The 25,553-nt window shown below is 39.8% G+C and overlaps 2 protein-coding genes across 7 annotated transcripts; both read right to left on the minus strand.

Annotated features, from left to right (window-relative positions):
• Positions 1–4,906: 4,906 nt before the first annotated feature.
• Positions 4,907–7,546, minus strand: LOC113535933 (UPF0500 protein C1orf216 homolog). 2 transcript variants are annotated; one of them, XM_026929520.3, is made up of 2 exons: positions 7,332–7,546; positions 4,907–6,371 (listed from the first exon to the last, which is right to left on the minus strand). In XM_026929520.3, exon 2 carries the CDS (start codon positions 6,347–6,349, stop codon positions 5,348–5,350), a length of 1,002 nt encoding a protein of 333 aa, XP_026785321.3. In that variant the 5' UTR covers positions 6,350–6,371; positions 7,332–7,546; the 3' UTR covers positions 4,907–5,347. The 2 variants fall into 2 exon arrangements, with proteins under 2 accessions (XP_026785321.3, XP_026785320.3); XM_026929519.3 differs by having other exon boundaries at positions 7,205–7,340.
• Positions 7,547–12,620: 5,074 nt separating this feature from the next.
• LOC113536267 (claspin) lies at positions 12,621–25,500 on the minus strand. 5 transcript variants are annotated; one of them, XM_034298856.2, is made up of 24 exons: positions 25,378–25,500; positions 23,920–24,073; positions 22,752–23,110; positions 22,474–22,635; positions 21,443–21,499; positions 21,290–21,362; positions 21,081–21,183; positions 20,355–20,866; positions 20,016–20,204; positions 19,259–19,422; positions 18,925–19,115; positions 18,779–18,831; positions 18,427–18,611; positions 17,352–17,844; positions 17,158–17,212; positions 16,966–17,065; positions 16,617–16,717; positions 16,293–16,454; positions 15,865–15,986; positions 15,041–15,165; positions 14,737–14,851; positions 14,580–14,653; positions 14,015–14,176; positions 12,621–12,974 (listed from the first exon to the last, which is right to left on the minus strand). In XM_034298856.2, exons 2-24 carry the CDS (start codon positions 23,969–23,971, stop codon positions 12,858–12,860), a joined length of 3,726 nt encoding a protein of 1,241 aa, XP_034154747.1. In that variant the 5' UTR covers positions 23,972–24,073; positions 25,378–25,500; the 3' UTR covers positions 12,621–12,857. The 5 variants fall into 5 exon arrangements, with proteins under 5 accessions (XP_034154747.1, XP_026785917.2, XP_026785918.2 ...); XM_026930116.3 differs by having other exon boundaries at positions 23,920–24,037; positions 25,378–25,498; XM_026930117.3 differs by having other exon boundaries at positions 23,920–24,037; positions 25,329–25,476.
• Between the last annotated feature and the right edge of the window lie 53 nt (positions 25,501–25,553).

Raw genomic sequence — 25,553 nt, forward strand, 5'->3', positions numbered from 1 at the left:
TCTTTTTTTTTTTTTTTCTAAAAGTAGATTGCATGTAATTTGGTCACACACTTCACTTCTAACTCTTACAATTGCACAATAAATGAACATATTTAGGCTAAGATGTTGCTAATATGTTGTATACTTTATCAGATTCCTGGTGCATTCAGAAAAAAAACATACTATGAAAATAATAAAGATGATGATGATGTGCAAATGATGAGTGCACATGCCCTTGGTTCATGGTCATGTCACAGTCTAACGTCAACTTTTTTGAAAGATGACATAGAAAAATAACTTTTGTCTAAATTCAGGCATTACCAAATAAGGGATAGTAATGTTACAGATCATTTAACTGCTGCCGAGAAGTAAAGCAGCGGTAGGACTGAGTAAAGAACAGCTATGTTGAGCGTGTGTTCTTAATATCACACTGACTGCATTATTTTGTTACAACTCAGAGGACTTTTGTATATGAGGCTATATTCACTGTATATCCTATACTATATTTTTTATCATTTTTTACTGAATATGTTTATTATTTCTGAGTACTTATTCTTGCATTGAACAGTTAATTACTCTGGGATTAATAAAGTGATCTCTCTCTCTCTCTCTACATATATATATATATATATATATATATATATATATATATATATATATATATGTATATATATATATATATATATATATATATATATATATATATATATATATATATATATAAATTACCTTAGATGAGGAAAATGGCATTTATCCTTGCATTATGGCATATGCAAAGGCATTATCACTTTGCCTATTTATTATCTATTTTCAATATTAACCTGTTTTACTGAATAGGTTTGGTGTGAGGTTTGGCGTGGAGAAGAGTGTCAGCAACTCCTGAATTCCATGTCAGTTTGTTGCTGCATAGCTATAGCTACCTAGAATTTAGCAAGCTAGCTATTACTTAAAAGTTTTATTAAAAATGTTTGACTTTGCAGGATTAACATTTCAGCACAAGTGTGTGCAAATGTTGGGTTATAGAAGATATGCGTAGCTCCCATTTGCAGCGTCACCAGTAGAAATTTGAACCTTCTGACAGGTTAATGCACTGGGCTCACCACCTTGGACTTTTATTTTTATTATTATTTATTATTTTACTTTTAATTTTATTCTCCTAGACAATTTTTGTTCCACTGTGATCATGTTGAATGAACCACCCTCTTCATCTATGACACCCTTCACCAATTGCAAGGCTATTTAGCCAGCAAGATCAAGTGGAGGTTTGATACTCCATAATAAGTGTGTGTGAGTGAACCAATATAATTAATACGGCCATTTGATTTGAGTCTTTTACTTAGTTCTTTTTTTTATTTAAAAAATATATTGCAACAAAATTAAGACCATGCCATTTTGATGCATACACTCTCCGGAAAAAAATAATAGGTCTAATTGTATCTTTCCTTGTCGCTGGGATGTTTCACCTGGAGACATGGATAGAGCATACTTTTAAAAATAAAGAACATGAATAATAATCTTTTAAATGGCCTGGAACTAGTTTTTAAAATAAAGCTTTAAAGGTACACTACATGCACCTTTTTAGGTGAAAGATACACACTAAATGTACAAAAAGTGTACACTTAAGGGGTACAGTACAACCCCAGCAGTTTAGTATCCTTTTTTTCTGAGGGTGTAGGCTATGTTGGAGGAATCCCAGAGAACGCCTTAGCCTTAAGCCATTTTTAATGACATGTGTGGTAATTTGGGACACAGGCTTTCATTGGTTTAGGCCTTTTATTTCATCCTCACTCCTTATTTATTTTTAGCATATGTATTCATGGCATCAGTAAATCAAATTTCAATAAAAGGCCTTGAAAATGTTTCTCCAAATTCATCATCACCATATTCTAGTATTGTAGAATATAGTAACTCAATAGACTAAGCAAAATTGACATATTTAGATGTTGGCCTGAGTAACATTCTATGATTAATTACTTACAGCAATAACAACAATTATAGCGTTTAAAAAACTTCAGTATTTTTCAAATTAGTAATCGATCTTTTCTAAAATTCAATATGAACAGATTAAGTAAAATATTGCAGATGAAAACTACCAATGAAAGGTAAAAAAAAAAAATCAACAACATTAATCTCTAAAAATCTAAAATTATATGAACACAAAACACTAAGTCAAAATCTTTGCATAGCAGGTCTAAGTAACATTCTATATTTCCAAACTTACACTGCTTCTTAAAATATTTCATAAAAATGCCATTTAATGCAAATCAATCAGTGTATAATTTAACTATAGTTGTAAGGTGTGTTTCATACATCCATTCATGCGTCCATTATATCCCTTCCTCTTTCCACTTATTGTATTTTAAGATTGCCTTCATTAACCTGAGTGATTTTGGGTAATTTGAGACATCTTGTACATTATTAAATTATAAACATGTGTATGTTCTTCGGGCAGCACAGTGGTGCAGTGTTTCCGGCCTCACAGCTCCATGGTCCTTGACCTCAGATTACAGTCAATGCTGAATATCGGTGCATGTTCTCCCTGTGTCTGTATGAGTTTCCTCCTGGTTCTCTGGTTTCTTCCCACCTCCCAAAAAATGCCAGTAGGTAGATAAGATAAATTGCTCCTAGGTGTAATGAGTGTGTACATGGTGCCCTGCATCACAAGGGTGGATTCCTGTCTCACTCATATGCTAGGGATAGTGGGCTGTCATATTTTCTAATCTGTACTTAATTGTCAGTGTTCCCGGGATGCATTCTGGGTCCATTACAACCCTGTCCAGGATAAAGCAATTACTAAAGTGAGTGAAAGTGAGCGTACATGAGCTGAAGTAACTCAGTGCTTATGTAGCCTGTATGTGCAATCATAAATATGTGGAATATATTAGCTATGACAATTTTATAACCTTATGGGGGGAAAAATAGCCAAAGCATATTCCTACTCCAGGATTTTTTGGGGTCAACTTCCTGTTCCTCTATGATCGCTTATATTATATCACATGAAGTAAAGCATGTTATTTCTATCAAGCAGTTCCACAGAAAGGGCTTAATCACAAGTTTTGATCAGGCCAGAAAATAAATGCTACCAAGTTAAACTGTTCCAATATACCTGCATTCACTCTACCTTAATACAATAGCACAATCAGTGTGACAGACTCCTAGGTGTCACCGCTACATTGCGCCTTGCCGACAGGAATGTTTTCGCAGTAAACCTTGTTGAATCCTTTGTATATTTTTCCACCTCTGTGTGCATGTGTTCTGCTTCTTTTTGTCGCACCCAGCTGGGATCATCCTCACTTTTCCTCGAGACCTGTGGCATGTGAGGACAAACAGCATAGTGAGTGCTACATGCCCTCTCCCACACAAGAACCTGAGCCTCCAGCCTACAGACATCTAGAGATGTCCAAACGAGTGAAAGTTGGATGTTAATCCAAATACTTAGTCTCACACAGTCACACACAGATCATTAATTAGCCCAAAAATCACAGTCATGCTTACCTAAACAATACAAGACTCTCTCCTGGAGCTATCAGCTTCATTCTTTAGGCTACTTGTGCAGCATTCAGCCAAAGATAAAGCAAATACAGCAATACATTTGCTAATTATAAGCTACATGAAATGGCTATACATTTTCAGACAAATGATGATAAGTGCAAACTATATGATTTTGGTGTCCAAACCCGCAGATAATCCCCATTTTTCCCCAAGGGGTTACTCCTTCTGTTTACTGGGCCGAAGTGGTGCGGTGAGCCCGAGGCGGAAACCACACACACACACACGCACACAACGGAAATCCCCCAGAGACTAGGGCCAGCTCCACTGTCGCCCGACGGCCATACTTACTCTCTGGACTTAACTATGATTTAGCTGGTATCTGTGCAAACACACGTGAAATAAAACTTCATACCCAAAGCTTTGCCTGGGTGATAAGGCACAAGACGACAAAATATTGGGAATTAATAAATAAACCATTATTAAAAAGGGTGAATTCAGGTAGCCTATATTGGGACACCAGATTAACTTGGCAGTGTTTATTTTCCGGCCTGATAAGAAAACGTCAAAAACATGTTGCTAAACCCTTCCAGTGGAAGTGCCTGATGAAAATAACCAGACTTAATTCATGTGACATCAACTAAAGGGGTGTGGTCAGCATGAAACAGGAAGTTATCACTCAGTTAGTCCCTTTCATTAAATTCTGGACAGGGTTGTGGTGGAGTTTAGGCTGGGAACACTGGGTGTGAGACAGGAATATATACTGGATGGGAAGCCAGTGTAGGGCACAATGCATACACAGGCAATTTTTCTGAGCCAATCCACCCACTGGCATGTTTTTGGGAGGAAACCAGAGAACCCAGAGGAAACCCATGTGAATATGATTGGAACATGCACAGAAACTAACCCAAGCTCAGGATCAAACCAAGAACTCTGGAGCTGAGAGGTGGCAACACTATCCACTTCACCACCATGCCAGCTGTATTAATATACAAGTATACTACAAAAAAAAATTATATATATATATATATATATAATTATAATATATATAATTTTTTTTTTTTTTTAAACATTGTGGATGAAAGTCATTAAAATGGCTTTCAGTCAGTCTTGACAAAAGGGTACGCCATGCTTCTTGAGAATACGATGTAAATAGCTTTCCTTCATATGTAGATTGTCAACACCTTGAAGATTTCAGAATCTGTATAGATGTTTGTTTTATTAATGGAAAGAAAGCTTAGACAATTTAGAAAGTGTTGTGACATCTTGTGATATCTTGCTGTGACCCTGAAGTCATAGAATCTTAAATCAGAAAGTGTTTTTAATTGTCTGGTAAAATGTACTTATTTATTTCTACTTATTTTTATCATAGTGAACTGGTTTAATTCATTAATCTTGATATCTACAGTCGTATTCATGAAAGGACACCGACCAAATATAAAAGTGTTCAATGTTTATTCATTCATTCATTCACACACAAAAGGCAAACCTGATGAACTCTCATAAATTCTAAAGATAAATATCTATAAACTTTTCCTTATATATTTTTTCTTTAAATATTTCATAATATATATTTTGATGATGCTTAGACTTCCTACTGGATTTCCTACTGGTTTTGGTGAGCGTATTAATTAAGAAACATTTGGCCAGGCATGCAAAGCACTGCACTGATTAATCTTCAAGTGCAATGTATAATAAATAGCAAAGACATAGACAGAATCTGAACCACAGACATGAACAACAGTGGACGGACAGTTGAGGGATGCAGGATATTATTTGGTTTAAAAGAGTCTTCTCTGTCACTGTACTTAGTCATTTGTTTCTGCTTGGGGTGCCTCAGGACCCTCTTCTCCCCGCTCTTTTTCTCTCTCTAATGCTGTTACTGGCTAACGGCAGCTGCAGCTGAACCCATGCGGAGCAGCTCTTTCCTGTGAGTGAGGATGATATCGAAGCTGGACTGGAGTCGGTTCTGCTGTTCTTGAACACGTTCCTGCAGGGTGCGCACCCAGCGGATCAGGGCGAGCCTACGGTACATGGTCAACTGCACATGGTGCTTTTCCATCTCTTGGGCTTTGAACCGCTCCCGGTCTTCCAGGGTCCACACCGCCTCCATGAGTCCCGGCAGCTCAGAGCAGGGATCACTCTCTGAATCTGAGGACGCTTCTTCAGCTAGGCTGGAATCTCCAAGGCTCTTACGGTGACTCTCAGCTTTCTTGTCCTCTTCGCGGTTTTGTTTTCCCTCCAGGTTTGTGGTTGCATCACCATTTTCTGAGTTCGAACCTCCCACACAGATACGGTCCCATGCAAAGTTGAGGGAGTCTCCGCCAGTCGCATCTCCGCTCTCAGTGGTGAGAGGCGAAGAGCTTTCTGACCTGTAACTGAACTCAAAGTCTTCATCGCTCTCATCCCAGTCTAACACTTCCTCTTCTTCTTCCTCCACCTGCTCCTGCGCTTTACCTTTCATAAGGTCTTCTGGCTCTTGCTCCTTCTCATCGTCACTCATTCTCCTCATCTCCTCATCTATTTTGCCTTCTTCTGCTCCATCAGGAGGCACCCTCCCTCCAGTATCTTCTCCACTGTCAATCTCAGGAAGAGGTTCCAGGGGGCTCCAGCAGGGAAGGCGAGACAGTGGAGAGAGGGGTCCAGGCACATAGTGGTTAACAGAAGGTGGTGGATAACGGTTTGACAGCCCCAGAGCTCGAGGACGCATTTGGTTGCGATTCTCGTCTCCAGTCATTCCATGTTCATCTTGACCCAGGAAGTTGAAGTTCCCATCCTTCTCACACGTTCTCTGGATGTTGCCGAGAATACGCAGGGTCGAGTTTGTACTTCCAGACTGACCTCCAAAAGCAGCGTTCACAGCTCGATCTTGTTTCAGCATGTTTGTCTGAGATTGAGTTGCTCTTTAAGAAAGGAGAAAAATCCAGAATTTAGTGAGATGACAAAAAAATAAATAAATACATAAAAATCAGGTGTATTTCCAGCTTGACAAGAACTGATATTGCTATAACAATTATTAGACCTTGGGGAAAAAACATTAACCTTACAAATCCACATTGAGAGTTCTCAATTTCAGAGAATATTCAAATGTCCAAGAGCAGCAGGAATAACTTTAGGGTATAGTTTGTCATCCTGAAGAGCATCAGGTACAAATCCTAATGATCCCGGGCAGTATCCAACCATTTCCTGTGTATTGTGCACAGGGTCAGGGACCAACCCATTGCAGGGCATGATCATACACACATAAATACAATTTACAGACTCCTACAGCCTACAATGCATATCTTTGGGGAGGAAACCAGAGAGCCTAGGGAAAACCCTAAGCTCACTGGGAACAGGTAGGAATCGAGCCTGCGACCCTGGACATGAGAGGCGAGCGCGCTAACCACTGAACCATCATGTCCCCCTAGGCAAGCTACGCCATCCACATACAAATTAAGTACGGATTAGAAAACATGACAGCCCACTATCCTTAGCATATAACTTATAAACGCGTTAATTAGAGTAAATTTAGCACATTTTAGTGTTATTACAGCGACTAGCCAAATGAAAGAGCGTCGAGGAAGCTAGTCGAGCATGCTGTTTACCCTGACGCAGCTCAAACGGCTAATATATATGTCTGTGAATATATATAGCATTGTCTATAGTATAGCCACTCATAAGGTTAAAAAAAAACAGCGTTATTTGGGATTTACTGCGCTGTCCAGTTACGTAAGAGCGCCGTGTTTAGTCTCACCCCATATCAGAGCTCTGGTCCTTCAGCAGGAACATCCACTAATTCAGCTAATCACTGCACTACTCTCTGCTCTGTTTCTCCTGTGCCTCAGTGGCTGTGAATCGATGAATAGTCGGTGTTGTCTTACCGTCTGTTATAAGCGTTTTGCCCTCCTCTAGCCTCTCCTTTCCAGCAACGTTAGTCTGAGCTGTCTCCTCTTCCTCCCTCTCCCTCTCTCTCTCTCTCTCTCTCTTTTCAGCGTGCTTTTCCGGCTCAGGGGACAAAACGCTTTATTCTAGCATGACTCATTTCCTAAAGTGGGCAGCAGCGACCTAACTGTACATTGGGAAAAAAAAAACCAAACAGCATTAGCCAGACAGTACAAGTGCTGCCTGTTAGCTAACAACATACACTATATGGCCAAGAGAATGTCCACACCTGACCTGAGCTTGTTGAACATCCCATAACCTCCCAATAACCTCCACTCTTGTGCGAAGTCTTTCCACTAGATTTTCAAACATGGCTGTGGGGATTTGTGTTCATTCAGCTACAAGAGCATTAGTGAGATCAGGCATAGTGAGGTGATGTTGGGTGAGGAGGTCTGGGGTGCAGTCGGTGTTCCAGTTCATCCCAAAGGTGTTCAGTGAGGTTGAGGTCAGGGGTCTGTGCAGGACACTCGAGTTCTTCCATTCCAATCTCGGCAAACCATGTCTTCATGGAGCTCGCTTTGTGCACAAGCGCATTGTCATGCTGGAACAGGTTTGGGCCTCTTAGTTCCAGTGAAGGGAAATTGTAATGCTACAGCATACAAAGACATTCTAGACAGTCATGAGCCTCCAACTTTGTGGCAAGAGTGTGGGGAAGGCCCACATGCGGGGGTCATGGTCAGGTGTCCACATACTTTTGGCCATAAGGGCTATACAGATAACTCTACACTTATTGGAATCATTTAATAGAATTGACTCATCTTTTCTCTAGCAAGTACATATATATATATATATATATATATATATATATATATATATATATATATATATATATACACAGTACTGTGCAAAAGGCTTAGGCACCCTGTTTTTTTTAGTACAAACTTTGTTATAGATTTTTATTTCATGACTTCTACATTATTGATTCAGTACAAAAACATTTTAGATTCCAAACATTAGTTTTCCAGCACAAAATTAAATGTTACAGAAAAATGTTTGTGTGTCAGTAAAGAAAGCAGCAGATTACATAAGAGACACTTTTCAAACAAAAAAAACATAATGAAGGCTGCTGGGTTTCGCTGCAAAAATAACAAGCAAGTGTGACAGTCAAAGTCTCCAGAAGAACTGTGGCTGCTTCTGCACGATGCTCAGTAACACTTACAGCTCATTTCCTTATAAAACTGCACACACTACCTGAGACTACTATTTTTTTAAAGCGAAGGATTGTCACACCAAATATTGACTTTGTTTTATTTATTACTGTTTACTGCTATTTATAGTATATTTTTTACATTTAATTTACAAACATTTAATTTCATTATTTGAAGGCATCTTTGCTCTACAGCATTTTTTTGCATGTGCCTAAGACATTTGCACACTACTGTATATACACCTTAGTTTAACAAGCTATCAGTTGCTGAATCATAGGCTGAGCTGGTCCATCAGACCGTCAGGTGGTTATCTGCTGGTAAATGCTACTAATGTAACATTAGAAAATTCTCAAGCATTTATTTATTAATCCTGAGTAACCATTTTGTCTTGGTCAGGGTTACAGTGGATCCAGAGCCCATCATAGAAACACTGGGCACAAGGAAGAACACCCTGGAAGGGATACCAATCCACCTACTAGCATGTTTGTGGGAGGAAACCCATGTGGATGTGGGGAGAACATGAACAGAGACTCCACACAGACAGTAACCTGAGCTCAGGATCAAACCAGTGATGCAAGAGCTATGAGGATTTAAGGAGACATATGTAAATTATAAATTATAATTGATAATTTGTTTGCATCCTTAAAAATCTATTTTTGATTACTTTCAGTCTCCAAGACGTTACACACGTGTAAAATCATTACACAGTAAAAATACAATTAAGCACAACCAGGACACTCATTGAAAGTTTGCCAGGAAGAAGAAAAGGATGCATGAACATACTGCTTTTTAAACATACTGCAAATTTTGCATTTTAAATTTTTTGTTTTTTTTTTTTTTTTTTTTTTGCACTGGAGACACAAAGCTAATGTGTGCTAACAGGAAACGGAAGCTTCTGTCCACATTATGAAATCATGTTACTTTATCATCACATTCTTGCGTAAGACTTCATTGGTTTCTTAATCATCTCAGACAAGCTTGTGGTCTGTGTAGTTTCTGCTGCCGTATGACATACTGTTATTGAAAGGAATGAACAGAAGTACATTACGTAGCTGAAAATAGTAGTGGCAGCCATTTTAAACCAAGAAACGTAACTTGATTTATAAATTTTGGGAGTTAAAATATTGTAAAAAATAAATAAATAAATAAATAAAATAAAATAAAATAAAATATAAATGCCTATTCTGCTATTTTATGAAATTGCATACAAATTATATTATTTATGTCATGTTGTTAATGTTATTAATGCCTGTGATAAGTGAATTTTGCAGTTTGTTTACATGATGCTATTTGGTGGCCATAATCCTGAATGTTAGCTTCGTTAGCCTGATAACTTTGCACAATGCAAATTTCAGAAAGCTAAACTGTTCAACAACATGAACGTGTATGTAAATTTGATTGTTCTCTAAACCAGTCCTTTAAGGCTGCTTCAGTGTCAGGCTACCCTCCTGGAGTCGTTCTGTTGCTGTTGAGAACGACAGCAGATCATCAGGGCTTTGTCATGGTGTCTTTTGGATGTGTGACGTGTTTTGTTGTTTGCACATCACACAGACTCAGTAAGCACATCGCCTCCCTGTCCCATGACAAGCTCCAACAACATCCCCATTCAAGCGCAGCACCTCCAGGCCGTCTCCGCCAAACCCTAATCTCAACAGTAGCCTTAACACATGAAAAATACATCAAATGGAGAAGCAGCCCTACGGCCCCATCACATGCAGGATCATCTCCATCAACCAAACAAGCAAGGGAGGAGTGGAGACTGGGAAAAAAATGACCAGAAGATGAATTACTTTTAAGCACAGCTTGTGCTTCACCAGTTAAAAACACACCCAAGGCACTAAGATTATTATGCACGACGACCATTAGATTTAGAATCATTATAAAACCTCAGGCTGGGAAAGAAAATGCTGTTGGCAGTGTATAAAAATGCTGGTTTGGTAGTTAGCAGTCTGCAGTAGCTAATGATCCAGTAGTATCAGTTCAGCTGTATGTCACAGAGTTCACAGGACCCCACGGTGCTGCTGTCAGTGATGGTTACTGCACATTCAACCAGTTGGCCAAACACTCTCGGCTGCAGAGCTTTTGTTGGCAGTAAAGCTCAAACCTGGTGATCAGCTATGACAACGCTTTCTGTACTCCTCGTGGAAAACTTGCGGGATGCATTTCTATTATAGATACCATATTCCAGCTCACAGATGTTACATTCTCAAGAAAATTACGGTCAAAATATAAGGTCCGCAAAGGATTCACCATTCTATTAGCTATTAACAGATCTACAGGAAGGTGACAAATTAAAGGAAAAACTTGGCTCTGCTATGCTTTATGGTATTTTTCTGCCACGGTTTGAGTCTCCTTGTCCCTAGAGAATGAAGGTTCACTGCAAATCAGTGCAAAGTAATTTTGACTGATCACTTTTTATCCCATTATGAAACCCATCCTGGTGGGAGTGGTCTCTTCCAGGACGACAATGTCCTCATCCACAGGGCATGACGACTCACTGAATGGTTTGATGAGGATGAAAATGAAAATCATACTGAACACTGAACTGAACACTTATGGGAGATTTTCAAGAGTGATCTGTTAGAGAGCACTCTCCACCACCATTATCAAAAAATTGAGGAAATATCTTCTGGAAGAATGATGTTCATCTCCCTCCAGAGATGTGTAGATCGCCGAGGCTGTTCTGACGGCTCATCGTGGTCCGAGGCCTTTCGAACACACCATATAGTGATTTTTTACTTTATCACCCTTCTGAATTCCAGTATCGTTCGGTCCTCGCTAAAGAGAGTCCCCCTGCCAGGACCACGTGATTAGCAGCACCCAATTAATTAGGTTGAGATAAAAGGGATCATTAATAGTCTACAGCAAAGCCTGCTCCTTATTTAACCAACCATTTGCTTAGACTTCTAATAACACAGCCGTGCCTCAAACTGTACAGGTCATTAGAAGAGCATCTCGAGCCTGAGGGACTGGAAGCTTGGTGTCAAGTGTAATCCCATAGCTTCTCTCCTGCTGGGTCACAATAAGCAAAGGGTGAAAAATCGACTTGAGAGAAGATGGGGTTTCACTGGGCTAGAGAAGTTAACCTGGTTTCAAATCAGAGCCTGTGTTTTAAGCTCCAGGTCCCAAGAGCTTCACAGCAGAACAGTAAAATTACAAGCACTAACAATGATCTTTACACTACATTGTGTTTTTGAGAAACCAGGACCTAATTAGTCCGATATAGTTCCAATTATAAGTCATACATATAGGAACCTAGATGCCATATTGGGCTAAAACAGACACACCAGTAGCACTGCCCTCTTAAGATGGTGTTGACAATTTGGATACAAGACTCACTGACACCTCAAAGCAAGAGACCAAGGAATCATACTTCAGAAAAGAAAGCTCTGAAATGTTGCCCTTTTTATTTTATTAAAATGAAGGATTTTATGTAGGAGTTACTTTATCTTTAGCTTGTCCTAAACTCTTAACTGAAGAGTTCTTTAATACTTCTTGGTGCATGTAAAGCTCAGTAAGAATAGTTTTACAATTTGCAGTTCATTAATTTGTTAGTCAGGTATGATATGTTTATCATGATGTAACTAATGTAGGCTATTTTGTATAAAACTTTTCTCTCATCTGATTTATTACTATTAAACTATTATTACAGTTATAGCTATTATATATATGTAGTTATAGTATATATGGTGTGTGGTAGATTTAACAAATATTGAAGGGCTTTCTCATGACTGGCCTTAGTTTATAATCATTTATAGCAAACCTAATCTACATTTATCCTACACTCCACCCAATTTCCAGCATTTAAACTCAGAATCAAATCATCAGTATTGCATGCATGTTTACATTTATACATTTAACCTGCACTAGAGCCAGTTTTTTTTTTTTTTTTTTTAAATACCAAGATAGCGCCACATCTCTCCATAGACTTACACTGACTTAGAAGAAAATCTCGCTCCTCCTAATGAGGCAGTGTTAAAATGTCAAAATGTTAGCAACGGCGGTTAATGTGTCATCTAGGTGTTCTATATCTATGATTACAGTAATGCTATTTAGTTTACCAATCATAAATTTCAGAAGCACATTTAAAATAAACTTTTAATATATAATTTTACAAATAAAAAATACAGAATTACAAATCACAATATTTACATGATAAAACATTTAAAACAACTAAATGCACAAGTTGGATCACAAATCCCACACCATATCAAGTAAGTTGCCAAATTTAAGAGAACTGAGTCAGCAAGACATTTAGCCAAAGCTAAGAAATTGGCTCGCTGGAGGCCTGAGACATCACAACGCTTTGAAACAGCTTCAGTTCTCAAAATAACTGAAAATACTTCTTGGAGGTCCAACGGATTTGACTGAGTTTTCTCGACATGGTCGCTTTGCAACAGGCGCCAAAGGGTCTGTCTGAGCTCTTTTCTTAAACTGAAACAGTCAGGAAAAATATGAATGAGACACAACAACATTAAAAAGTCCTTCACAAAAGAATAAAATCAATAATTTTTTCAAACATTAAACTTATCTAAAATGTTACTATAGCATTTTAATGAGTGAAAACTCAATATATAGTACAGTCTCATTAATGATCAGGCTGTTTTTTTTTTTTTAAACCAAAAGTGCTCTGTTGTTATATTAATCTAAAAAAAATTTAGCTCATTAAATGTGACCAAAGCCAGACTTGTTTAAATACATCATGAAAATTTCATTTTCTATCATGGCTTGCAATATTAACATGATATACTATCATTTTGTATTTTAAATAAAACCAGTTTCAAATGTCATCTTTAATCTTTTTGAAAATGCATAACAGCTATAAAGATAATGTACGTATATATTATTTCCTGTGGCACACAGTGCAATTTTGACATGTACGATATAAAATTTTAGAACCTACAGGTTTTCCTGAAATGAAAGGTGTTTCGTTTTTGCACATATCACAAGAGGTACACTTACACCTCTAAAAATTGAAAAAAGGAAAAAATCCATTTAAAGATTCCAGTACAATTCCACTGAAATATGCCAGATTATTGTCTAAAAATGTTTCATTTATTTTGCATTCAACTGAACATGTAATAAAAATGCAAAACTAATAAATATGCCAATGAAAATGACATCTATCTTTATACTTGCTTTATTCATATTATTAGTAAAACTAACTTCTTATCTACCCAACATGATATCTGCAAAAAAAGCTAGGCAAGTTAATACAAGCATTTCTGTTGTCTCAAAGCTGAGGTGCCACTGTGTATGAATATTCAAACAGCGCAGTCTGTTGTATAACAAATTACTAGCCCGCTCAGTTTGCGAACACTGGCCGCAAAACACTCTGGTGCCCTCTAGTGGTGCAAATTCAGACCTGTACACAAAATCATTCCCATTTACACCACTATAATAATGTACCGTGTGTAACATCTGTGTTTTGAATGGTTTCAGACTCTCTTAAGAAAAGCTTCATCATAAATTACCTGTTTCTTTGGGCTGGTAGATGTAGGTGGCTCCTTTTCTGGAGACAAAGTCTGGAAGAGGAATCCTCGAGAGTTACGCGGCGCTAGAGGGTTGCCGTCTGAAATGTTGGCGAGTTTCTGCAGCAGTGCCCGTGGCTGACTGAGCAAAGATCCTCTCTTCACCTGAAGGCCAAACACACATTAAGATCTGGAACAACTGGCTAAGACATACATGATTAAATAGAATATCATTTAGTCATTACTTCATAACAGATTGTTGAGATTCCCTTTTTGCACCAAAAACAAAGACTGATCTATATGAATAAGATAAAAACGATTATGTTGCAATAAATTTAGTGAATGTCCTGCTATTGTGAGCCATTTAACGATCCAATGGCATGTTAGTGAAGCATCATGGGCCACAATTTTTTTTCTTTTTTATGCTGCCAAAACAAAGCTTGTATCGGATTAGCATTTACCGATAAGATCTATCTATCTGTATTACATCAAAAATAGCACATTAATAGAAATTAATATTAGGAAAATTAGCCACATTGAAAAGAATTCTCTCTCATTCAATACTTACCAAAGGCTTACAGGGCTTCTGAAAAAGGCTGGCGTTAGAGACTGGCTTCTCTTGCAGGAGTGCTGAAGAAGTCTCTGTAAACAGAAAAAGGTTCAGTCTTGCTTAGCATACATCAGAGCCAGATACACACCCACAAACAATTTGTTGCAACATTCACCTTTCTTCTGGAGTGCCTTAGCGGTTAGTTTCTTAGCCAGCTTCATAAACTGACTGTCCTCCTCTCCGATCTTGTCCTCCTCTTCCACTTCTTCTCCTCTCTTCGATGTTTCAGACTAAGAGAAGAAGAGAACACTGTTGTCAAATAACCTTTTCTACATACTTAGAGAAAAATTATTATCAAAATAATTGTACATATAGAACACAGAGCAGTTAAAATGTCCATGAGATCATGATGCAGTAAATATCTCAGCTCTGAACTGCATCTTGATGCTCCTGTAAATCAGCCAGGTTCATACACACACCTGTTCTCGCATCCACTGCTCTCTCTCGAGCCTTTCCTTGTGCCTCTGCAGCTCATGCTGATCCACATCTTCCTCCTCCTCCTCCTCTACCCCCTCAGCACCAACCCCGAGCTCAAAGCCATCATCTAGGAGACAGGTGAAATGGATATTTTATAAAACAAATCAGGCAACAGCACCTTCAGGAAACAGTCTCACTTTAAGTGTCCACTGAAGCAAGAATCCTCTTTCAGAGCCTTTTTTTAATAAGGGCATTCTGGACATAAATAAACCAGTATATATTGAAAAATGTGTTATTCTTCTTTAAATTTTACTGTTTATCATTTCCAGTGCAAAGATTTTGGTGACTTTTCCAGATTGCGTCCAATCAAATGCTCTCTAAAACACATCTGTAAACAAACTACAGGTGTTGCTAAGCCACTGTTGGGTCTGTTCAGTGGGAGATGCTATTGGCTGTTGCCCTTCAACACATTTCCTCAACTTCCTGTTTCACCTTTGGAGTCAAGTCATGACTCTCAAGCCACATAACTGACACTTTCAAGCTCAATACGAAAATGCACTTTTCTAAGCAGACACTGCCATACTGTAATTTGTCTTTTTTTTTTTTTTTTTTTAAATTAACTATTCTTGCTTTCTGCCTTTTCCGGATGCAAACTAAACCAATGAGACTTTTATGCACAAGGCAGGCAGCTATCATATCACACAATAGCTGAGCAGCTGATGCATCATGTGTGAATCACAACCAGTTGCATTGTATTCAGTGTGAAGAGGTGTTAATAATCATACACACACACACACACACACACACACACACTCTCTAAACTTACCAATATTCTTCCAGCGGAAGCGGCGCTCTCGACCAGGTCCGTCTGAGTGCAGATCTCCATCAGCTAGGTAACGCTCCTGACACAAGCGCAATCTGCGCTTATCGTCATCTAGGACATGCTTCCTATAAACACAGACACAGCTCAAAAGACTAGAAAAACTAGAAAAGGACAATTACAAACCCAAAGAATATTACACTATGATGAGGATACCACAAATCACACATTTAGAGTTTTTTTTAAACAATGACTGCTTCCTAGTGGCAAATCCATGTTACAGCAGCACTGTGATTTTCTAAAGCCCCTAGCATGCGTATAAAATACCACAAACTGCACATGATTCATGAACCACAATTAACAAATCCAGTTAATCAACCGTCTTGGATCACCAGTACTAAAGAGATGCAAGCTGTAGACATGTTTATTCTTACATATGGATTTTGTTGACTTGGTCCATCAGTTCCTCGTCCGATGGGAGCTGCTCCTGTAGCTCCTCTTCTTCGTATTCATCACCTCCCTCTTCATCTTCATCCTCACTGCCGACATCACTGCCCGACAGCTCGGCCTCAGAGTCCACAAAGTCAGTCAGGCGTCTAAAGCCAAACAGGACAGTTTAGAGAAAGTTAGGAAATGATTGACATTAACTTTGTTAAAGATACATGTGGAAAGGTTTAACAGATTGTCATTTTGTTATAATTTTCATCTCGGGCCATTTCATGTATTTCACAGAATTCACAAGCCTTAACACGACTTACATCTTTTTGCCTGGATGTCGCCTGAATACTGCCTCCCTCTCTTCATCTTCTACCTCATCACCTATCTCTCCATCAACATCCGAGTCTTCCTCAACCTCCTCCTGTAAAAGAAAACACATCTTGTATAAGACATCAAGTGAAAACAGACATTTTTACTGTGTTAATTTAAAGCCCTGGCTATATTATGTACAATCCATCAGTACCAATCAGTTAAAAGATTGCTGTTTTTCAATAATCTTCCATTAAAATGTATTGCCCATTGCTCTCATGCAAATGTCTTCGGATTTTTGATCACCACTATTCACATGCATTACCATCACAGACACCAAAACTGCATATTCTCGCTTACCTTCTCACTGTTGCTGTCTACATCTGACAAGAGCCGAAACTCACAATTGGCTTCCTCTTCTTCCCCTTCCTCCTCCTCCTCCTGCTCCACCTTGCTCTTACTAATAAAAAAAAATAAACACTGACTTGCACCATATGGATTGAAAGGGCACTGCTAAAATAGTGGACATGCAGATCATAAAATCCACTTTACCTGTCAGATTCATCTTCAAGAACGGGGCTTGCTCCTGGTCGCACTGGAGAAGCAGCTGAAGGAAAGAACACAGAAAGCATTAATGAATGATTTGATGAACTTAGTGTTTAAAAAAAAAAAACCCAGAACAAGGGGATCATTGCTGCAATAACATTAGTAGAGGAACTAAACTTTGATGAAACAGAAAAACACACCAGGACTGCCTGTGAACTTTCCCGAGCAGAGAGAAAGAAGCTGGTCCATGTCTGCGTCCGAGCTCCCGTGACTCTCCCCCACTGTGCGTTCCGTCTCCAAGGCTCCAGATTCCTCTTTGGGTCTGCCGGTTTCTCCAGGCTGGGTGGAGAACGCTCCAGAGCACAGGCCCAGCAGCTCGTCCTCACCTCCTGGTTGACTCTGTTCCGCTGAGCCAAAGCCACCCGAGCAGAGTCCCAGCAATTCACCCATGTTGGCGTCCATGGCGTTTTCATCCAGGTTATCTAAAAGCAGCTGGCGTTTGTGAGAGCGGCTCTGGCAGCCGCGGGGCCCCACGTTCAAGAAGCCGTCTGCATCCAACAGCTGTGACTGTGTGTCCTCCTCCTGCGAGAAGGGGCCCTGAGAGTCCCCACCTTCAGGAGAGGGAACACCATACAGGTCCTGCGAGTCCTCCACAGGGAGGGTGAGGGATGGCTCAGACAGCTTACCAGAGCTCTGAGGAACAGGACAAGATGGCAAGAAAGAAGAAGGAACAATTAGTGCATTTGTGGGGAAAAAAAATTCCAGCATCCATAAAAGCAACACAAGTGTAACAGGATTTAAAGTCTGAATCAAATGGCTTGAGAGCCTTGATTTGATTCCCTATGTTGGCATATTTCCAGTGAACTGACTGAGTTGCACAACAGCCTATAACGTTCGAGATACACCACACTCAAATCAAACAAATTAAAAACGAGATAACTAGGTTTTTTTTTTTATTTATCTTCACCCATGCCTATCAACTTCAACAAGGATGACATCCTAAACTACTAGATGCTGTCTGTATTTGGAGTTATCCTTACATGTTTGAGCTGAGGTCTACCATCAGTGGTGCCAATGGTGATATTCTAAAGAGAGCATTTAATTGGACGAACACAATATTTACTATTTACTATATATACTATTGTACTGTTGTCCATAAGGGATACTAAGGGATACTAAGTACAAAAAAGCCCTACAGCAGCAATTGTGATTTCAAGCACCTTTAAGCACAACAGCATTAAAGAGGACACCATTATCTGGTTAAAAGGGGCTGACCTTGGAGGCTGAGCCGAGGAAATTGGGTCTGAAGAAGCAGGGCGAGGGCGAGCGGAACACGGCTGCTGAAAGACCTTTGCCTGCGGCGCGGCTCACTGGCTGATATGATGGGAGTGTGGAGCTCGTCAGTTCAAAGCTGCTGTTATGGCTGTTGTCCTTGGTCAAGGAAAGGCCATCCTCATCTTCTGTGGGAGAAGAGAAGGGAAAGGGTCACGAGCCATTTTTCTATAATAAGAATCATCACTGTATGTCTATACAGCTCTCGATCAGTTTCTCTGTAACTCTCAGAAGCTTGTGGTTGAGGTGCTCTGCCCAAAGGAAAATAGTTCACGTGCTCAAACTATAAACTCACCCATTTTGCTGTCATTTTCATGATTGGCTTGCCCAGACTGCCTAACACCGTCCCTAAATATAAAATCAAGACATTAAGGTTTTTAATAAGACTGATTTTCTTTCTCTCAAAAAAAAAAAATCAGACATACACAAGCACACGCTTACCCTGTTCTGGAGCACGAGCTGCCTGCAAACAGCATCAGAGTGCCGTCAGCGTAGGGGGTGGGAGACGGACTTTTAAAACCAGGAGAAGCACTTCGTTTGGATGTATCACCTCTTTCGGCTTCCTCTGCCTCTTCTTCCTCATGTTCAGCTTCCTCTCCATCTTCACCATCACCCAACAAATCTTCAACTCCCTTTAAAGTCAGAGTTTGGAAATGAGCAACAGAAGAGAACAGAAGTATTAACAGAATGATGACAGAGCAACTAAATTAAATAGACTGGTAATGTGAATCCTAAACAAAAATAACCCGTTGGAAAAGATTTTTTACACTGGTACCTCTTCCTCCTCAGACTCCGTCATCTCCTCTTCCTCCTCCTCCTCCTCTTCCTCACAGTCTTCATTGTCCAGGCGATGAAGGGCAGCTCGACGATCTCTTTCTTCCTTCCGGCGGATAGCCATAGCCTGCTGCAGACGAGACTTCAGTAAAACCAGCTTCTCTCCTGAAGAAAGACACGGGAACAGAACCATAATCCAAAACTGAGTATAACATTCAAGGAACACTTCATGTTTTTTCATTTAATCTTGATCCACCACATCTGTAGTATGTGTGATTCCAGTGAATAATTTCAACTTCCCTGAAGAACAGAAACAGAAAAGTAATTTGCTCTAAAGGCACTCATTACGGAAGTTGCACTATGTCAATATTTAAAATATAAAATAAATACACATGTTTAACACAAATTCAAAACTCCACTCTTAGGACAGTGCTCTTAGGATCAGACATATGAGAAACTGTATTGCCAAAGCCATGCTTATCTAGTTTTCTCCAAAGCAATCTACAAAAATACTCGTTTTGCAACAAAATATTAGCTCCCCATAGACTTCCATTGTAAATAAGTCTGCAGCCAAATGCTTTTCTGCTCTTTTCCTAGTACGCCATGCAATTATGCAATTCTTGCCTGTGGTACTGTGGCATATTCTACAGATGTGTTAAATGGGTATAAAGTTGAAAAACACTGCAATTTTCCTTTAACAGACAGAGAACATCAGCAACTAATTATCTAAATGATATATTCTAGACAGTACAGTATACCTGGCTTAGCATGTGTAGGTTCCTCTTCCTCCTCATTGACTGTGACAGTGATGGATTCAGCATGCAGCTCCTCCTGTCCAGAGGCAGTGCTCTCCTTTCTCACTACATTTACATGAAGCGATCGCTCTCCTTTAGACCGTGGCGCAGGCTGGACGTGCCTCAGAAAGCGTTCTTTTAGAGCCTCTAGACCTGATCAACACACATTCAAACAAAACGTGATAAACCATCATCCTCCATGGGAGCCTGAATAAAAGGCAAATTCAAGCTGCCAAAGACCCACTGCGATAGACTGCTACATTACTAACACAACTTCTAACATTTTACAGCGTGCTTTCTCACCAGGGTTAGACTGCTGCGGCTCCAGCTGGACAAAAGCTCCATCATCTGCACACAGCTTTGCTACAGGGGGAGGCTCCAAACCCAGCTCACGCAATCTGGCCAGCTTATCCTTCTTGGGTTTGGGCACTACTGTTTCTTGCTCAGTCAGTGACGAGTCACACTGTTCTGACTGCCCTGACTTTGTCTGCTGAGCCTGTGACATCTCATGATTCTCTTTAGGAGTTTCAGCACTCCCAGACATGTCCACAGAAGGAAGAGCACTCTCTTCCTCCATGACCTCTGGAGGCATCTGGAGCTCAACACTTGCAACCCCTGACTGGTCCTCAGTGGTTTCAATAGCAGCTTGTGCATCGTGTTCATTTGTAGCACCGTCCTGTTGAGTACAGCTGACTGGATCGGGTTCATTCAGATCAGCCTGTGGGTTAGAGTTCTGTTCTGGTGCTTCAGACTGATTTTGTGTAGTAGAGGATCCTGAAGATGCTTCTACAATACAGGCCTGATATTTGGCAGATCTTGAGGAAGGTGAAAAACAATTACAGAAAATTAAAGGATCTAAAGGTACGACTGTAAAAACACCTAAAAATGACCAAAACAAAACATCTTCTGAGAAAGATTACTTACATTGCACAAATATCACAAAGTAAAGTGACTTTTAATTGACCTATTAATCTTCCTTTCCTAGACATACAGTAAGTGTACATAAAGTATAATGCAGAATGTGCCTACTTCAGTAATGCCATAGCAGGTCCATCAGGACGAACTCTTCTCTTGAAGAATTGGTCTATGCCTTTGGGCTCTGGCATATGGTATGGTAGCCCTACTGTAGATTCTGGTCAAGCAAAAGAGAAACCAGAACGGGAAAAGATTAAAAGAGTGAAGAACTGAAAATGAGCATGCAATTTTCAACAATTTCTCCCTCGATAAATTCCACTAACCTCTAACAAGCCTCTGGCTGTCACTGTGGAGCTGTTTCATTGCCTCCTTACTCGCCCTCGCTGCTTTCCTCTCCTACCAACACAATGCAGTGGTTAAACAAATGAACAGAAACAACTAAATATGTGGAAAATACCCACAACCGAATGACATACCTTGCGTGGGGATTTGCCTTCCTGCTGTTCATCCTCTTCAGAGTCATGTAAATGGGACTGCAGTCAGGAGAAACGTAATGATTATGTGTATTTCACATAGCTAGCTAAGTGCATTAATACAGATTAACGTCCTATTTGGATTGGAGTAGTTTATCGTGGAGGTTATTACATTTTTTTTTTCTGGACACGTATCTGGACACTAATAAAGTGACCACAGGAAGAGCGAGTTCCTAGTGGGTTATATTTTCTACAAACCTGGATGTTTGTGCCATTAGATATCTAAGGAACCTGCAATGATACTAGTCATAATTTATAGAAATTAAAGTTGATAATATTGTGTGTATGTGAATATGAAGCCTGTGGAATCTCACTTTTTTAAAAAATTATTTTATTTTCTTTCTCCTCCTGAAAGTCAAGGTTTTATCATCCAGACCAAGTATATGGTTGAGTGCCTTTTCTAAAGCATTCATTTTTTGTTTTGCGATTCAGGAGGTGTTTTACATCTAGGGGAGGGTCACTGATACGCATGCTACGAGATTAAATACAGCAAGTAGCAGCAGCCAAACATCTTTTATCCCCCAACATGATGCAACATCTGCATAAAAAAAGTCATGGACATGTATCCAGACAGGAATAAAACTACCAGACAACTGCTGAGTTTGGCAGAAAACAGTAGGTAATTAAGCCTGTAATTTTCTCAGGGGAGGATAGAGAAAAACACTGACATGGCCGATCCGGATGGAAATAAAAATCACAGAGTAGAACCTGTAAGATAGGAAATTATCCCTGGACCCCATGAAAAATGAATCCAGGCTGGATAGAGCTTAAGGGAAAGAATGAGTATATGACCTGTGGAGGGGAAGATTTATCAGCTCCATAAAGTTTTTGATGTAGCACATCACCGAAAAATAAAAATAATAATAAAAAAAGTCACAAATCTGCTTGTCCCAGGTGTCTGAGCTAGTGATTACTCCACCTCTGTGTACTGCTGCTACTCCGAGTAGCTTTAATGATTCGTGCCTTTCTCTCACCTTGTTCTTGGCTTTCTTTTTCACAGCAGCTCTAATGGCGTCCAGGGATTCCTCTTCCTCCATCACTCCCTCTGTCTCGTCTTCCTCCAGCTGAGCATCAAACAGGTCATTATCACCCAGCAGACAACCACTGTCATTAAGAGCCTTGGGCAAAGGGGACTCCTGAGAACACACACAGAGAGAGAGAGAGAGAGAGAGAGAGAGAGAGAGAGTAAATGGCAGTCAGCAATGACTAAATTCATTAACAGTAATTTTCTGAAAACCTCCAATGAACTCACTTCAGGAGTCCTCGTCTTCTCCTTCAGTTGTTTCACCAGAGCACCTCTGCGCTTTTCCTTCTCTTTGCGTCGCTGTGACTTCCCCCTCTTTTTGGTCTCTTCCACAGATTTTCCTCGAAGCTCATCTTCCTCTGGCTCACTCTCGTCACTGGCCATGGCAATGCGGGATATCTTCTTTTCCCGGCTCTTTTTTGTTCGCTCGCCTTCACTGGCATTCGTCCCTTCACCGCTGGATTCGGACAGCACAAGAGCCTCAGCCATTCCATCCACGTCTTCCTCCTTCTCGCTGTCGCTGTCCTGGAGAACCTTCCGGGAACGTGGCTTCCGGCTCACGACAATGTCATCGTCTGAATCTTGAGCTTAGAGGTTTAGATAAGGTCTTATGGTTTAAAACAGAACTTGCCAATACATACATGTTACTTGAATTTAGTAGATTATGCAAAATAATAGACCCTGTGGTTCTTCATGAGCAAACACAGTATATGCAGGTATCAGAGAATTCAATTTAACATTTTAAATACTTTTTAATGCCTGTTGGTAACATAACATTGGTAACATGTCACAGCATAACTGTTTCAACTATTCTGTGTCCATGCATGGTTTGTGTTGGTAGGATGTCCGAGTCCCTGAGAAATTTCAATCAAAAGCTCTATCCGGACAGGATTAAATTTGCATGCGATCTTGGGGTCATTTCCTATTTAAAGGTGCTACTCTATGATTTTATTTCTGTCCGGATCGACCATGTCTATATGTGTATTTTAACTCTGTCCTCCTCTGAGTAAATTACAGGCAAAACTACCTACTGTTTTTCACCAAACAATGATAAGTTTTAGCCTCGTCCGGATACACGCCCGTGGTTTTCTATGCAGAGGTCACCTTGCATTGGGGAAAAAAAGACGTTTGCTACTTGCCGCCTCATAGCACGCTTATCAGTGACCCTCCCCAGATATCAATCACTTCCTAAATAAATGCGTTGGTCGAAAATAGAACCTGCTAAAAACTCGCTCCTCTTGTGGTCATTTTATTGCTGGTCAGATGTAAGAGCTTTGTCTATGATGAGACTTGTTAAAAACTGCATAAACTGATAAACTAATCCAATCCGAACAAGGCCAACGAGTGTTAACATTAGCTACTCATGCGTTCAGGTCTTCAACAAGTCTTTCTTTACCTTCTTCAGCGTGAACGGCAGCAGTTGTGGTGTCAGTCCCAGCCTCCTCCATGGGTGAACCCACTCCGCTGTCTGAATCACTCTCTGCCTTGGGGACCTCAGCAGGGAGATCAACAGGCTGTGGACAGAAAACACTTGTGTCAGTCGGCTCCACCTGTCTCACACACACACACACACACACACACACACACACAACAGACTAAACTCAGCTCCAGTTGGAGTAAATAAATGCACAGTTCATGAATAATACATAATGCATACTTGATGATCAACCACCATAGATCACTAAAGAAGGATTACACATCAACTTAACCAAGAAAATGAGTGTGGAATGACCCTGATTCACAAGTCAGGACTAGGTTACTTATCTACCATCCTATTTTTTCCTTTTCTTTAATAAATAAATATATGATTTGTTTAGATTGCTTCCCAATATGTTAGAAAAGGCCAAACTGAATTTCTGAGCTTAGTAACCTTCTAGCTATGACTCTCAACAAGCTAGCCATGTCTAGATATCTAATTTATAGTCAATATTTGATAATGTAGTTAAAAAGTCAAGATAACTAGTTAGCTAGTACACACTCCTAGCTAAAATATACATTAGTTATGATGCCTTAGACAACTTAGCCGCTTTGAGTTGTGTGCTAGCCAGGGCTAGCTACGACTTTTTAATGAACCTTATTTGATATTTGAGTCGATTGTAAGTTTTTTAAATCAATTTCCACTAACAGTAATGGTTATAAAATATATAATTCTCTGCGTGAAGCAGGTTTTACAGCTTGAGAGAGCTAGCAAACATCCAGCACTGGTTACCCGCTCAGACACAAGCAGGCTCATCTTTTGTCCACTGGAGCTCATCAAAAACTCATCAAAAAAAAAAAGCAAAAACACAAATCCAGCAAAGACAAATAGGTTACAACTCAAAAGAAAAGATAACGTAAAAGCCAGAGGAATTTTTTTTGTCGTTCCAGCGAAGTTAGGCGTAAAAAACCATCTCCCGCCTGATCCTCGGAAAAGGGATAAAAATTTTCAACTGTTCGCGCGCTAGACTGAAAGGACTCTTCCTGCCTTGTTTGCGTCATCGCTTTCAAGCTCGCTGATTGGCTCATCCGTTGGCATGCAACGCTATCCTGTCTATGATTGGCTATAAATGTCGGCGCGTTGCTTCCCATAGGTCAATGTATTAAAGTAGCACAAAACACTTGTAACATGACTGATAAACAATGCATTTTTTTCACTTTCCCACTCAGTATATCTACAAAAAAAAGTATCTACAGATTTTAGGTGAATATACAGAAAGCAAATAATATTCCAATGGCGTTTTAGTAACATTTAATAAACTTAACACGGCAGGTTTGCATACCACTGAGTCCATAGTGAAAGAAATGTAGGCCATATTGCAACCATACCTTTAAAACAATCAACTAATCAGCTTTTTTAAGATCAGTGAAAACGCACCGTCTTTCCTGGATAGTTATACTGCTAGTTTAATGATGAATTACTTCACTACCGAGGCAACATTCAGCTCCATCCTAGAGCTGGCCCCAGGAGCTGTTTGTGTGTGTTACTGCGCAATTGCGCATGCGCGATAAGCTGCGCACGTTCTCACGCATGCTCAGTTACAAATCCCATGG

This window comes from Pangasianodon hypophthalmus, chromosome 23 (assembly GCF_027358585.1).
Source record: "Pangasianodon hypophthalmus isolate fPanHyp1 chromosome 23, fPanHyp1.pri, whole genome shotgun sequence".
In the NCBI taxonomy this organism is placed as follows: Eukaryota; Metazoa; Chordata; class Actinopteri; order Siluriformes; family Pangasiidae; genus Pangasianodon; species Pangasianodon hypophthalmus.